Source organism: Zosterops lateralis, assembly GCF_965231275.1.
Source record: "Zosterops lateralis genome assembly, chromosome: 4".
Lineage (NCBI taxonomy): Eukaryota > Metazoa > Chordata > Aves > Passeriformes > Zosteropidae > Zosterops > Zosterops lateralis.
The window spans coordinates 63474003-63490611 of NC_139765.1; the positions used below are offsets into that span (position 1 = coordinate 63474003).

Consider the following 16609-nt stretch of genomic DNA (forward strand, 5'->3'; position numbering starts at 1 on the left):
ATCGATGGCTAAATATTGCTGAAATACACATTTAGGCCTTGAGTAAGGAGAGCACTTAAGCAGATGGCAATATATAAGTAGGCTGGCTCTGCCACAAAAGCAGTAAGCACACAAATTAAATTCAAAGAGCTCCCACCAGCATCAAAGGGACTTAGAAACTGTTTAAAGGGTGTGATCAGGGCTCATTTCCCAGCTATCCTTCATGAGTGCTGATAAAGCAACAATCCAACTAAAGGCAGGTAAATATCAGTGTTACCTCCACTGCATTAGACTGAATTCAGACAGGCACAAACTCAAAAGTGTTTCCTCATGCCCTGTAGTTACTCCCAGAGTATTCTATTAAAAACAGAATTTTAACTAAACATAGCTCAGTTTTGAGCTGAACATCAGTTTATATTTTTGTATAATGTCGTAAATAATTGTGATTTTTTAAGGTACTCTTACATTTTTAATCCCTGTTACTATTTTGAACAGACTCAGTGGCTTCCAGAACACTCTTACATAGTAAAAGGATTGATGATCTGTCCCTCTTTTTGGCATTTGTTTTGCTCAAAAAATAAAAAAAAAAAAGTGATTGCTTTTCCTAGGATGGCTTGGTGCACACTCACCCAATTTTCCAAAAAACTTGCTTCATTAGACGTGGCAGCTGCTTCTTAAACAAAAGATTTCTGTTTGAACATACCTTCTCAAGGCATCCTTTTTGGTTTTTGATCCAAACCCATTTTTCAGTATTTTTTTCCCCTCATTCTTTTTTTTTTTTTCCTTTTCTTCTCCTGATCTGCTTTTCAGCAGAGAACTGAAAATAGGAGCAAACTGGGAAAATAATATGGGAAAGAAAAAGGGTACAAAGACTGGAAAATGGGAATGGTTTAATCAGAAAATTCTAGTTAAAATATTTGCAACTTTGAGAAAACAGTTGAAAAAATAATGTTTTAAAAATTTCAAAGACACTTATGACTTATTTCCACATTGCAGACATGCTCCAATTTAATCATGGAACAGAATAAAGATAATCTATATTTTTCATTTCTGAACAAACACTACACAGTATATCTACATTCTGTCCTTTGAAAAGAAATTGGAGTGTAATCCTTTGAAAAGTAGCTAAAATACCTAAGTCACTTAGGTGTTTTTCAACATTGTATGTATAATGAACATTCTCATGTTACCTTTGTGCTGCTTATAAAGCTATGTAGTGTTATAGGACACCCTATTTCAATAAAAATCAATATGAGCAGAGATATTTTAAGTTACATTCCAGAACTCATTAATTTATTACAACTCATACTATGCACAATAATCAGTGCTCACTCTGATAAAGCATAAATTCTTTGTTTTTCTTCTGTTTGTTCCTTCATTTGACCTCTGAGCAAGTGAAACGTTTCTACTACACTTGCTTCCTATCTGCATGCATTCACATGATTTGATCGATGAGTGAAAGCTGTAAACCCAATACTGAGCAGTAAACAAGAAGACACTCATGCTCTTAAACGCAGTGCAAGGAAATCTTAGTACCATCCTACTCTAAGTACGCATCTTAACCCAGATTCTTTCACCACCAGTCTAGTTGGTACAGTTCCAGAGTTGCAAGACAATGCACTGATTCTGTAAAAATTTCTATTCAGCTGTAATTAAATACTGAGATGTTAAAGGTGAATCTGGTTTAAGAGGAATACCCAGTGCTGCTTCTAGGACAGAGCCCAGCCTATAATCACTAGGCACATAGGAAAGAAAATGCTCTGAGTTATTTTCCTTAGTTAGGTTACACTGCATTTAATTGGGAGACAAATCTTTTATGAGGCTTGCTGGATTTTCATTTAATTTTTTATCAGATTTGCACAAATTTGTTTCTCAATAGACAAATATAAGCCCCCTACACTGAGGACAGAAATATCTATTACTATAAAATAAAATTAAGATCCAGGTAATTGATTCCTTCTATTTCTGCTTTTCCTGCTATTGATAAGGGCCTTTAGTTTGCTGTAGTCCCCTCTCATCTTCTGGGATTCTTCCTTCTGCTGACCTGCCTGCCTGCTGTCCTTGCAGTACTGGTTGATCATCTGCATCTCGGAGTGGCTGAAAGCCCCCACAAAGTCCTTGGGGTGGAACTGCAGTGCTCTCACTGAGCTGGCCCAGGTCCAAGGGGACCACTTGTCAGTCATGACAGCCACCATCTCCGAATCCAGCACCTTGAAATTGATCTTTGCCAAGGTCTGCTTGAAGCTGTTCTCTGTTGCAATGCAGTGGTAAAGGCCCCGGTCGCTGTCCTGCACAGAGCGAATCAGGAGCCCATGCTCAGTGGCTATGATCCTCTCATTCAGCTTGACCTAGAGAGAAAAAAGGCAGAAGGAACCTTTCAGGGAAGGTTATGGAACAACAACACAGTATTGGATATTCTGGGAAGCCTCATTTCAAACATAACTTTCTTAAAGTCATTATATTTTTATATAATTATCTTCAAGAGACCATCGATATTTCTACCTTTAGGAGAGAGCTCACCTCAGGGAAGGAAAGTGTTGATGAAGAAAATTACTTAAATGATTTTATTTCTTATGTTAGAATAAATTTGATCAGGATGTAGACAAAGATGAAAATCTGGAGACCACACTAAATATAAGTTTTCATAATGTTCAAATATTAGAGTTGAAGAAATGAATTTTCATTTGGCCTGTTGCACTCCTGAGAATGTCTCTTTCAGCATCCAGAGATTGCTGCTGAGACTCAGTGGAGGAAAGGTGCAGGAACAGGGAGGCTAATTTGGCACCAAACTCAAGGTGGCTTCTCATGAAATATTTAGACTTTGAGCAGATTCCTGCTGAAGAACTCTATCTGCCTGCAGAGTCAGTTTAAAACTCTGTTGTTTAAAAACTATCACTACAGTGGTCTCATGTGAGACTTGGCTCAATGTTAACCAGGAGCACAGGCACTCTCCTATTTCCTTTCTGGCTTGAGACTCTGCACTGTCCCAGGAGATGGTCACATCATCTGAAAGAAGCAAGTTACCAGAGCTTGTTATCATCCAATTATAAATGACTGTGCAGACGTCCCTTTGCGTATCAATATGAAGTGAAAATTGCTAGTTCAATCCATTATGAAAGGAAACCACTGCTGGTATTTTTCTGAATGGTTTTTCTATTTTGCTACTGTACTTTGCATTATACTTGGTTCTCTCGGGAACTAATTTACTTATTATGGTATTCTGCTATTGTAAACTTTTGTAGACATTGTGGAAGTTTTCCAGAAATCTGGGAGCTTGAAAACTAATTAACACTTTGATTGCTTTATTCAGCCTGTTGTACCTTGAAACTGCATTGATTCTAATACAGTTACTGTACATAAGAAAGGGAGATGTTCTGCTGAAGCAATGGGTTAAAGAATTGCACCTATTGCCAGGACATGGCTTGAGTCTTTGAATAGTTAGAAAACTCAGTGAGACATTTCTAAGTCCCCTCTGTTTTTGTAAAATGGCCTGATAGGAGAATGATACTTTACAGTATTTATAACCTATCAACAGACACCGCATTACTCAAAAGTTCCTTTTGAAAGATGTTTCTTTTTATTCACATAGTAAGTGCCTTGGATTTGAAATGGATTTTCCCCCTTTTATATTACTTAAGGAAGGCACATTCCCCATAAACAATCAAACTGTATATTGCAGTGCTGAAACTCGAGAGCCTTAGAGAGTGCAGTAATGGAAAATGTGATTGCACCAGGGTGAGGAAATGCTTTTGTCAATACATGTTCTTAGCCTGGACTAGTTTCTTGCTGAAGAAACCTTTCACATTTCTCCCACTTTTGCCTTTTATCTCTTCAATAGCACAGAGGAGCTACTGCATGCTGACTTCTTCCTGAACTTTATACAAGTCATTGCTTTGTGCCTACTTCCTTAGATCAATAATAAGTCCTGAGTGCTGCAAACCTTCAGTTTGCAATTAGTAAGGTGTGAAGCAAAGATTCTTTAATTTTCTGGTAGCTGTTCTGATCTGACAGGAATCAGTGGGGCTGAGGATGAAGTCCCAGCTGTACAGAGTCTGCTCTTATTCATATGAGTAAATGATGGTCACTGTCCTGCATCCACATAAATTCTCCAGCTTCATAGATTGTCTGATAAAAACATAAACTGTCCCTGCCTTTGTTTGAGGAGGGAATGTGATTCTGACTGAGGATCCTCCCAGAGCTCCTGCTCACATTACTCACCTCTTTCCTCCTGTCATTGTCTTTCTGTAGCAGCCATTTAATAGAAGCCTGAGGAGATTTAGGTGTGCATTCCAGAAAGGTGGTGTTGTTTTTTACTCCATACTGAACTATTTCTGCAGCGTTTCTGTATGCTATAAAGAAAGAAAGAAAAAGAAAACAGGTCAGGATACTGTGAATGGTGATTTCATTAAGAAAACATATTAACACTTTGCAATATAGATTAAATGAAGTATGCCTGATTCTGATATTGGCCAAAAATTAATAGTTTTTGGGAAAAATTTTCAAAGACATTAAATGAAATGTGAAGAAGCACATTCAGTTTCAAATACCAATGTATTCAGAGTAACATGGTCTGTTTTGAAAAATTAGGACACCTATAGGCTGGTAAACTTTGCTGGATGGAATAACTGAGCTCAGGGATATTTTTCCTGTGAAATTATCTCATTCTCTATTACTCCAAAAGAGAATGAAGCATTTAATATATTTCTTCACACTTCACCATTTATGAGTCAGGGGAATATGGCTGTATGACCAAAATAAAGCATCATGCCCAAAAGAAGGCTCCAGCTACTCCAGCTGTGTGCAGCATCCCAGGGAGGAGAGAGAGGGCAGGCTGGGCTCCTGCTCCTCTGCTTCTCTTCCAACATGAGGAAGGGACTTGGCTCTCAACCCGAAATGTGATGAATATGTAGACAGGCCAGCAACAGAGAGAAAGACAGATTTACAGCACTCCAGCAACACCTGGGAGAGTGCTAGCATATGTCGTCACTAAGACTTGTGTCCCTTTGCAGCCTTGATAGATGAATAATTGGCAGTCACCAGCAGGAACTTCTGCATGCTTATTGCTTGGCCCAAATCATAATATTTATCCTGAAATAAAAGCACCTCCAGATTTAAAAGCTTGCCTCATATATGTGATACTTTTTTTTTTTTTTTTTCTTTTTTGGAGAAAGGAGCAATGGATATGAATTAATATGAGAACTGTGAATACCTAGAGGTCTGCATGTCTAAAATCTGACTCTGTTCTTGCACAGTCCTGACTGGTTTTCCTTAGACTCTACTTTATCTCCTGTTCTTTTCAGCTTCTTTCATCAACTGATATGTGAAATCGAAATCCATTCTACTGAAGGAAGGAGACTTTGCCTGGTTCTAGTCCTTCAGCACATTCAAGAAGTTGTACCAAAACCAATTCTAACTTTCAGGAGAATAATGTGGAAATACTTTGCATTCAAAATGCATTTCTGTAATGGCTATAAGGGCTAACACAAACATAAGAATATTAAACAGATGTGAAAAAAAAATATACATGATTCCTCAGTTCTTGATGATTTATTTAAAAATAACAATTTGCCAAAAATGTTTATATGTGCTTAGGGGTCTACCGTGTTAAAAGACTTCGATTCAGCATTATGGTTCTCTATGAACTTGGAAGATTCCTTGGCTTTGCTTTGCTCTCTGCTCTTTTGTCCTTTAGGTAGATATCATATTTTCCCCCAAACATAGTCATTCTCAAACATGACATTTTGCTATAAATGGCTGTAATTATATTTTGCAAGGATCTAAAATGCTCTTTTAATTTATTTTTTCTTTTCCCCCAGGAAAACAATTGCCATGTACCTATCCCTATATCCCACTGCTGCAACGGAAACTTTCTTTACAAAGATGCTAAAATACATAAAGCTATAAATACAGCCACATTACAAAAGTGGCTGGAAAACAAGAAACCTGTTTCACTAGACTGTCAAGGTTGAAACAATTATTTTCCCCTCAGGCCAGAATGCAGACAGTTGACATTCTCACATTTTCCACATGGAATGAGGAGACACCCACCCTTGGGACAGACAATGGGTGGGAGGTCTCAGCACATGCCTTCAGGGGAAGACAGCTCAAGTTGCTTCAACATGGATCTTTCAGAGCTCAGGTGTATTCTCTAACACTGGGGTCATCTCTTGGAATTACCTGTTCAAGCTCTACAGCTGCATATAAATGTGCTAATACTGACTCATGGGGAAAGGCTCATTTAAGCAGGGGGATCTACAGCCAGCTGACTGCTGTGGTCTTTTCTGATCCAGGAGATTCTTCCAACAACCAACGGAGACTATTCCAGTAGAATTATTATTAACAGAACCTTTCACATGTAACTCTTGAAGCATTGTTCTTTGATTAGGAAAACATCAATAAAACCCTTTACAATCAGATCTATTATTTGGTCTCCAGGTGGCACAGATTAGAACATACTTCAAAATTCAGGCTCATAAATAAATGAAGTGAAAGAAACATAATTCTCTGTGTGCCCTTGGTCTGATGGGATACATTGCCACTGTCTAGCTCAGATATGCATGGGTTTGAAGAGGATTGAGCTGCATTTAGTACTTTGACTTTGGGCATATTTGACTGTTCATCAATCTAGAGAAAATGCTCCCTGGGAGGGCAAAGCCTTGGCTCCCCTGGCCACCCTCACCATGCCAGGCTGACCAAACAGTTGCACAGCTGGAAGTAAGAGATTTCATAAAGAAATTTGGAATAGATTTTTTTTTTCTCCTATGTAAAGGGAGAAGAGAATAAACATAAATCAAAAGACAGGCCAGCCTGCTGTTTGGTGAAAGGTGCTCTCTAAAACTCACTATGGGATCAAATATTCAGAGAAATTCTGAGGTCCAAAGCTTAAATGAATGAAAAGGCATTAATAAAGACTGAAGGAAAAGAGGGGTAGAGAAGCCCTCAAACTAACCTTACCTTTTTCTAGTCAACAGTGTCAGCTTGTCAATTCAAGTATGCTGAACTATCTATTTCACAGCTCATTATTTTATTGTGTATGTACAAGTTTCATATAATTGCAAGGGAAGATGCTAAAACCAAACCAAAACAAAACTCAGACTTGGAAAATAATTATGCTTTACCAGTAAAACCATACTGATAATGTCAGTTATCATGAATCACACAAAGGAAAGCCTTTATATAGCATGAGGAAAGTTCTTTATATAGCATGAGGATCTCTAAAGTACAGTACCTTTCAGGTTGAAACCTCGGCACTGAGTCAGAGGGTTTCCATGTCTCACGTCTTGTCTACGACTCCTCCTGCAATATTTTGTAAAAATAGAATGTTATTCCAAGACAGCTACGCTGAAAATAACCACTTTTTCATTTGTGGATTTGTTCTGTTTTTTGGTCTTTTTACTAGATCAAATGTTAGGATAGTTCATGACCTACAGTGAGTGTGCTTTACTCCTGGCAGGCTTGCTGGAGTAAAGATACTGTTGAGGTGAAGCACCTGTTGAAGCCTGTAAAACAGGTGCAGTTTTTGTAGATAAAACAGTTGTGCAGTGGAGGTATAGAGATGGAAGGATCAGAGGGGAAACATTAAAGAAACCTCTGTTCACTCCCAATACCTGGCATTCAAAGCCAGAACCCCCAGCTGGAACTCTTCATAGAAAAGGCAAGCAGCTAACAATGAGATGCATAAGATTCATACTGCTCACGTTTTAACACATCAGCACAAAATTATGATCAAGGGCATGCTCCTGCCTCAATTTTAGCAAGCACTTTATTTTTGGTGCCTGTAGCCACTTTTGTAGAAGAGTGACTCAAGTATTCATCCAGAATGGTGGAGAGCTAAGATTCTATTCTGTCTTCTGCTTGAAGGGATGTGACTATTTCCAAAATATAATAAAACTCACCAAGTATCAGGATACTTCTAAATAGGGGATTTATTATATAATCTACATGACAGACATAAAATCATGATACTGTATCAAATTGTCTGGGGAGCTTACTGGGACTGGGAACATTGGCATTTCAGTCCTCCTCAGCTAGAAGGTCAAAGCTCACAGAATTCAATGTATGAAAGGCTGGTACACAGGGGTTTTTTTATTATTAGGATATATTATTTTCATTGCTAAATACTGTGCAAGGTAGTTCAATATTTAACAAGTTCAAGAAAAAAATATATTGGCAATAGATCTTTGCAAACGTACACTGTTAGGATATTAAACAGCTGAAACCTGTCTGAATTGTGCACTAAGGAAACCACCAAAAGCCCCTGGAGCTCCAGTCCTACTGAGTGAAGGGTGACACACCTACAGCCACACAATACCAGGTAGTGCACAAACACTATGAGAATGCTCATAATCCCCTGTCAGCCGATCCTCCACTGCATTGTTTGAAAAGGAAATATTTGAAAGGTGATGTTCCAAATGAGTAATTACTGAAATTCCAAGTATAGTTTTTATGTTTACCACCAAAAGCATTTCATTTTAAGCCGTGGGGTCTTAACCCTTGTGAGCTATTTACATGAGTCAAGGGAGGGAATGAAGAATTTGAGTGAATGTCAGAGTTCTTGTGCTACTGTGAGCTGCTCCACACTGGCTGTTCCTTGCACCTTGCTTGCATTAAGCAGTTCTGAGAATGTAAACTTAGTACTTAGGTATTTATTAAAAAAAAAAAAAAAAAAAAAAAAAAAAAAAAAAAAAAAGTGATGGTTAGAAAATACAGATAATACCATAAGGTGTTCTGGGGTAAATTGATGTTGCATAAGGGACTACAGTAATTCATAGAAGTGTCAAGAGAAGCAAATAAGCAAATGCACACAGCAGAAACTACTGTCTAGACAATGGGATTTGGCTCTAATTACCAATGTTTTCTCCTTCATAATCTGTCTTGTTAGATAAAGAGACAACTCATTTCCTTCACATATGAAAACCAGACCTTTTTCCATACTGTTTGAGATGTTTATTTTGGTTTGACATAAAGAGCAAATTGCAAACAAAATATCAGCATGAAAGTAAGCCCCAGTGGAAATAACCCTGGGTGGGTGTATATAATGGGGATGGCAAACTGGAAACTGCACAGGCTGGGTGTACCTGACTGCTCCTTGTACCTTTTGGCAGCTGTGTTACTGTAGGAGTTAGATGCTCTGAGACTTGGGGATTTTTCTTTTCTTTCCTCCCCCATATTCTGACCTTTGTATCATGGAAGCAAACAATGAGTTTGCAGACTGGTGGCTGAATATTCTGAATGAAAGTAGTTACTAATTGCTACGTGGCCAGTTTGGGCTTTACCTTGTAATCTGAAGTAAGAAATGAGTCAAGAAAACTTTGCAATAACAAAAACAACTGTCCAGGGCATGACATTATTATCAGCAGATCCAAGCTTTGCTTGTTTCTGTCAACTGTCTCTCTCTATGAGGGAACAGAATAAAACCCAGTGAGACTGTATGTGGCCTTCTATACCTGCAGTTCAGGTTCAGACACTGAGCAGTCACAGGTTTAGGCTGGATATCAAGGAAAGTTCTTAATCCAGAAGGTGTCTGTGCATTGGAACAGGCATCCCAGAGAAGTGGTCACAGCACAAGCCTTGAAAAAGTGTTTGGGTAATGCTGTCAGGCACATCCAGGTGTGATTCCTGGAGTGTCTTGTGCAGGGCCAGGAGCTGCACTAAATGGTCCTGATGGGTCCTTTCCAACTCAGCATATTCCATGATTCTATGATGCTAGAATATGCACTATAAACCTCTTCTGGCATAACTTAAGGCTGTTTCCTCTTGTCCTTTTGCTTGTCACCTGGGAGAAGAGTCCAACTCCCCCTGGCTACAACCTCCTTCCAGGCAGTGGTAGAGAGCACACATCTGAGAGGTTTGTCTCCTCTGCACTAACACTTCATTGTGTATTCTGTAGCTTTGTTTGTATATGAAGTGAAATCTTATTAAGACAAGAGCTCACTACAGCCTTCTGCTATTAAATACTTCCCCTAGGAGGAGGAAAGAGACTCCTGTTTTGCATAAGATTATGAGATGGACTATTAGTTCTGTTGTAAATTAAACAGAAATTGCCTTCCCTGTCTGCTTTAATAAATCACATGTCAAAAAACCCAAATCCACAGGCATTACATGGAAATCACATTTGCCTAAAATTTTCCTGAAAATAATTCTTCTCACTTAAGAACAAATGAGGAATAAAAAAATATAAATGAGTTTATTCCTCAGACAGCCTGAAAAATCTTTTGCTGTATTTAGGGCTATCATAATTACATCTATAGTAAGTAATTGAATTTAAATGAAGGGAACAAATGTCTCACTGATTTTGTGTGTGTGAGAGAGAAAGATTAATACTTATGATTAGGAATAATTTTTTCCTTTTCTTTTTTCCCCAATCCATTACTTTAAATATGAAAAGCCAAGCTCTTTACCATAGACTCCTGCAGCATGCAGTCCTAGGTGATGAATAACTCCAAGCACAACACCTACGAGGGTATTGTTTGTACATGCTCACAAAAGGAATGATGTCCTGCTTCTCCATCACATTACAGCACTCCAGGCTGCACAGCAGAATGAAAACCATCTTCCTTAAGCAAACAGTGCTTGATTCTGCTCACCTTTTTCCTGTGGGATAAAACCTGGAGCAGGAGTTGCCATCCCAGGCGCAGTAGGGGTCTCGGGCCAGGCAGCAGTCAGCACAGGCTGTCCCGTAGATGTGGCAGCGATGCAAGGAAACCTGGGTGACCCCTTCATCTGAGCTCACATACAACTGTTGCTGCAGGAGGAAATGGGAAGATTTATTTCAGATGTTGGAGGAGTTTCACCCGAGACCTGGCTAACACACCCAAAAAACCTTTCAATTAATTTTGGGATTAACTCAAGGCCAAGAGGGGAGCCAAAAATACGTATAAAGTCAAGATCAACAGAAACCTCCCAGGTGAACAAGTCTATATTATTTCCACTTTCCTGCTGGAAAGCACCTAGAAACATTGGGGAATGTTAATGGTTCTTTAGACATTGAGTGTCATTGTTCTGTTCTGGGGCAGACAGGCTGAATTAATATTGCTCAGATTTGAGAACTTCGTTCTTATTCAATGAGGATTATTGGCCCAGGCCTTTGAACTAAGTATTTTCTCTGCACACAGTCACTTTAATAAACATTATGCAGAGTTCCTAGTTGGATCCTCCAATGCGTACATTTCCAAGATGTAGAACCAAGAGATTATGTTGAGGCTTACAGCCAGATTCTGATAGCCTTATATACCTGGAAAAATAAGCCAAGAGAACTTTCACAATAAATCAGAGCTTTTGCAAGAGAAGTTCAAAGGGAGTAGATCATTACCAAAATCCCAGCCAAAATGACTCTTTTACTCAAAAACAATTAATCATTCTAAAAATGTAAATTAATATTGGACAAAACCTCTTGAAATTCCTTTGATCTTCTTGTCATAAAAATGAAAAAGCATACTGAACTTGAGTTAGTGAGTAATATTTACTTAGTAGTAGTTTCTTAAAATATTGAGCAACATTTTGCTTGCAAAATCATAGAATACACACTTTTAGCTTGTGTGTTATGCATTTCAGCAGAAATACTCTCTGCTGTTTTCATTACTCTGCTGTTTATTACTACTAAACAAACATGCACAATTGCACCATGGACCCAACAGCCCCAACGCTGCCTTTTTACACTGAATCAGACAGGCTCCCAAGCAAAAATTTCTATTTGGGACCTTAGAGAAAAAAACTGGGAGGCTGAATTTCCTCCTTAATCTTTTTTTGATTCCTTAATTGCAAATCGAAACAAAAAACCCAACACTTTCAGTGAATTCAAAATGATACATAATGAATAGAAATTGTTTTATCTTAGTGGCTGAAGGGCATATAAACAGCTCCTGCAAACTTCACTCAAGTTTTCTCTACTCATTATGGAAAAATTGCCTATATTTATTGTGCTCCATAAGAAGTCTAACATTTAAGTCAATTTGCTTCTCAGTTAATAAGCACTAAGCAGGCATTGCACTTTGCCTTACCTTTTTAGACGAAATCTTCATTGTTGTTATAGGAGAATTACTCTGAAAGATAGAGTTACAAACCACTGTCAAGAATTCTGTCCCAAAATTAATATTTAAAAGTCACTAAAACCTAAGTCATATCTAAGAAAACTATACATTTTTAAATCCTGGAAAGGGACCACTCACTTCTACTAAGTACTGCTATTTTCAGCAATAAACAAATGACATATAAACAATTAATGTCCCACAAAATATATTGTTCAACTCAACCACAATATTATTACATGCATCTGAAAGGTTTTTGTACACTTATAAATAACCTGCATTTGTGCTATCTCAGAAATATAGGAGCCATTACTTCTTTGTAATAAGAAACAATGTTTTTTTCTTTAATGATGATGATGATAAGGAAAAATAATAAAATAGCTCAAGAGTATTTACCACATGATCCAGATAAGAATACAAATCCTTTTCCTACAAATTATCTATAGTGCATACAGTTTGGTTACCATGCAACATATAAATTCAGATTATCAATGACTAGATTTTTTTAAAATAGCATGAATGTTCCTGAATGTTTCTTTCCCAGAGACAGTACTGTATACTACTGTGTGTCATCATAGCAGTCTATTAATATCTGTGTCCAAATCAAATATTAAAGAGCTGGAAAAGGAATTGTTATTTTCCTTGCCTTAAGTCATTATGTTCATCCAAACAAGTGATAAAATCGATGGTAATAAAAATGTTCAGCATTTTTTTAAGGTTCAGCAGTTGCTCAGTTCACAAAGGAAAGCCATAACAGTGGGCCAGGATTAATTGCAGTAGACCACAACACAGCAGGGAGGTCAGGACTAGAAAATCTGGCTGTGAATCACATGAATTGGCCAAAGTTTGGAGCAGTTTAGAGCTGCTTCGTGAACTGTTTGGAAACTGCAGGTCAAATGCAACATTGGATCTGATGCCACATTCTCCTTTCCTTGTTTACTCTGGAAGAGGATCTCTTTTTTGCTACCCTTGATATCAACTAGCACATGATTTCATCCCTGCTCTCTTGGAGAGACTCATCTAAACACCATGATGCCGCACAGACTGTAACAGCAGAAGTGATGATATCATGGGTTTTAGGCTTCAGGACAGAAAGGTCTGTGCATTGAGGCCCAGAAACTAGGTTTGGGCTGAGGACGCCTCTCAGCCCAACTATCTTCATGCTGTATTAATTTATCTTCCAGTAAATGGAATTAGTAATATCTTGGTGAAGAGTGTGTTTAAGTAATATCACTCACATATATCATTTTTAGCAGAAAGTCTTCAATGAAAGCCTAGAAAGACTAACTATGCCTTTATGAGTGTTAACACAGATGCCTTTATGAGGGTTCTTTTTCTTAAGAAAACTGTTAATGCTGCCTCAATAAAGAAGCTTAAATCTTCCTTTTTGTATCCTGTCAATGAAATAGAGAAAAGGCCACGACAAAATCCTTAACTAAGTTTATAGACACATACTACCATTTGCCCTGAGGCTACTGTTTAATGAATAGCCCATTCAAATATTTGAGAGGGATTTTTCAATATGAGAGTGAACACTTTCTTTAGGTTATTACAACTGTTACATGCCAGGGTGACTGACAGAGGCTATTCCTTTATCTCCCTGTACTTTTTGTATTTCTTTTCAGCTTATGTTGTTTTAAACTTGTAGCTTTCTTGACTCCAGAGGCATGTGACTTTGAAGAACAGGAGTTAAGCAAAAACAACACTAATTTAATTTCATTTTGCAACAGAGAACCAGGAAGATCTTCAGATAATCAAAGTACAGAAATCTGAAATTCCAACCTTACACAGCAACAGTCTCTCTAGTGATGCCAATGATAAAAGTCTCCTTCTGGAAGCCATTGTAACATGATGTCCTAAAAACACTGATAACCAAAGTCATTCTATGCAGTATATCAACATAAGAACAGGCAACTGAAATATTGGAAAAGGGCTTCAGCTAGCTATAGCCTTTATATCAGTCAACATTTTGTCATCCTCTTTATGTGGCTATCAAACTGACAGCCTCCACATTACATTTACTTGATCTTTTATCAATTCACAGTTGCCCTTGCCAAAGTCTGTTATAACAAAGTTTGTCTTAACATACACACTGAAAAAACAAAAGGAGAAAGCCAACCTGAAAAACCTCCATCTCTTCTAAAATGAGTTCTCCACTTGCAGAGAAGTTGGTGGGTAGGACAACAACTTTTTGTACAGTTCCTTGATCTGCAAAAGGTGAAAATAAGTGAGGCCATGTGACACAGAGAGGGAGAAATAAAAAAGCATATTAACCTTCATTAATTATAAAAGGAAAGGATCAAAGCAAGCACTATGACACAGAGAAAGGTAAGAAACATTCAGTAATTTCTACAGTTTAGAGTCAGTAAAAACAATGAGATGATTCCTTATACAGGAATAATATTACAGTATTATTCTCATATATGAATGTAAGACATGATAAGATTGGCATTATTACCATTACTGTTACCATTCTGTGCAAAAAAATCAGTCAAAATCAGTGTATTTTGTTGCTGTACAGACACACAGAGGCAGAATCTATCCTAATGATCTTAAAGTAAAACACAATATAAACAGGCAAAACAGAGCTACTGAAAAATGTGATATATTCATATCCAATAATAAAATGCTATGATAACTGATGACATGAAAGGTAAACCTTCCAAAGAATAACTCTATCTACATGTAAACACAGTAAGATGAAAGTGTGGGGTTTTTTGTGTGTGTTTTTTTGTTTTTTTTTTTTGGGGGAGGGTGTTTGTTTGTTGTTTTTTATTTTTTTTTTTTAATTTAATGAAATTAAAACAAAAATCAAGTACATTATATATTGGTAGGAGTTAATATTTTGCTCTGTAAGGTAAAAAGAAAAAGCAAGGTGAAGATATTTTAGCTATTGTATCATGGCTTCCCTCTCAAAATACAGTTCCAAGCCTCACAAATCCACTTAGAACAAAAGGGTAAGAAATAGAAATATGTGGCAGTGACTGTGTTTTTGCAGGGTAGATGTGATGAGTGAGACCAAAGGGAAATTTGTGATTAGTTTTCCAAATTTCTTATGTGGAAAGAATATGTGAGATGAAGGGGTCCATCTGTGGAGGCTCTTAAAGGTTGAGACAGCCACTGAAGTATTTCTGATGAGGCAGAAAAGGCAGACTGTAGAATAATCACAAGAACAAGCATTTTGTCTTGGAAAAAGAATATAGAATTCTTCTGATCTGAAAGACCTAGAAATTAGACTGAGCAGAATAAATCTATCTGCCCAATACTGACTCTGAGGAACGAGCACACACAGCATAGGTTCTGTTCACCTTCAAAAGTTTTAAGAGCAATACAGAGTTGTGCAGTTGGTAGAACATTGGCATAGCACAATATAGGCAAGTATCTACATTTATGAGGAAATTTCCATTTCCTGTTGGCAATTCATAATGAAGACTATATAAGCTGAAAAAGTTCAATTTTATTTTGGCTTTAAGCTCAGAGACTAAATTCGATAGCTAGAGCTTCAGGGTAAGATAATTACTGTAAGTAATTTACATCTCATTTCACTCAAAGAAGCCAGATACTACTACTACTACTACTACTACTACTACTATTACTGCTACTGCTACTACTGCTACTACTTGTTGTTGTTGTTATTATTATTACAAAAAAGAAGGTTTAAAGCCAGAATATTTCTATTGAATCACTTGATCACACATCGAGAGCATAGTGCAGTATTTTGTTTTTTATAAAAAGAAGGAAAAGAGAAACTGAAAGCTGACAAGACTTAAAAATGTGTAGCTATCAATGGTACATGTTCAGGGCATGTTAGGCATGAATTTTTCATGAGAATTTTCTATGGAGACAGTTATTCTTATTATACAATGGAATGATAAAACAGTTCCTTCTGAAGAAACTTTACTGAAACTAAATCTTGTGATAGCACAGCTGTGGTCCAGCCTGGGTGCCTGGGTGCAAAGCCATGAGAACCTGAGAGAGATTTACTAACTGCCAGGACCCATCGAAGTGTTAAACTGCTGCAGATGCCTCCCTCAGAGGAAAGGAGAAAGGGGTTGTGTGGATTTCTTCTCCCACCTAAGGGAATAACCTGCTCACACATGTACATGGCTTCAGTCCAGTCTACCCCTGCTTCTCTGCATTCTTTTATCAATCCTTATCAATCCTCTCTCTCTAACATTAGACTCTACCTTACAAAATACTTAATCAGAAGTGCAGGAAGGAATTGTAGCCTTTTAGGTGGTTTTTTTTTTGTGGTTTTTTTTTTTTTTTTTTTTTTTTTTTTTCCCTGCAGCTGTCTGCAAAGTGTCAAGTACCTGTAACCCTGACATACAGGGCACTAAGAATGTTGACAGTGACCTTACCTGCAAAGGAATGTAAGGCTGCTGAGACTCTGAAGAACCGGTTTATGTCAATGATCCATTAGCACATGCCACACATTTAAAATTCCTAAATTGTCTTGAGTCCTCAAACATTGCCCCAAACTGAAATCAGAACCTGAGGGGAGATTTTATCCTGGGCATTGAACAGAAAATACCGATAATGCCTGAGGCCAAGTCCTTGTGTGCCAGTAACCTTTCCTATTTGTAAAGCAGGTTCCTATCTAC

At 37.6% G+C, this 16609-nt stretch overlaps 1 protein-coding gene across 1 annotated transcript in view; it reads right to left on the reverse strand.

Annotated features, from left to right (window-relative positions):
• Positions 1 to 745: 745 nt before the first annotated feature.
• Positions 746 to 16609, reverse strand: part of SEMA3C (semaphorin 3C) — a 116341-nt gene continuing 100477 nt past the window's right edge. Inside the window, exons 13-18 of the mRNA XM_083859286.1 lie at positions 14125 to 14213; positions 11979 to 12020; positions 10566 to 10723; positions 7208 to 7275; positions 4198 to 4328; positions 746 to 2327 (exon numbers count right to left, since the gene is read on the reverse strand). Coding sequence (XP_083715412.1) covers positions 1914 to 2327; positions 4198 to 4328; positions 7208 to 7275; positions 10566 to 10723; positions 11979 to 12020; positions 14125 to 14213 — 902 coding nt within the window. The 3' untranslated portion in view covers positions 746 to 1913. The remainder of the gene's footprint in view (positions 2328 to 4197; positions 4329 to 7207; positions 7276 to 10565; positions 10724 to 11978; positions 12021 to 14124; positions 14214 to 16609) is intronic.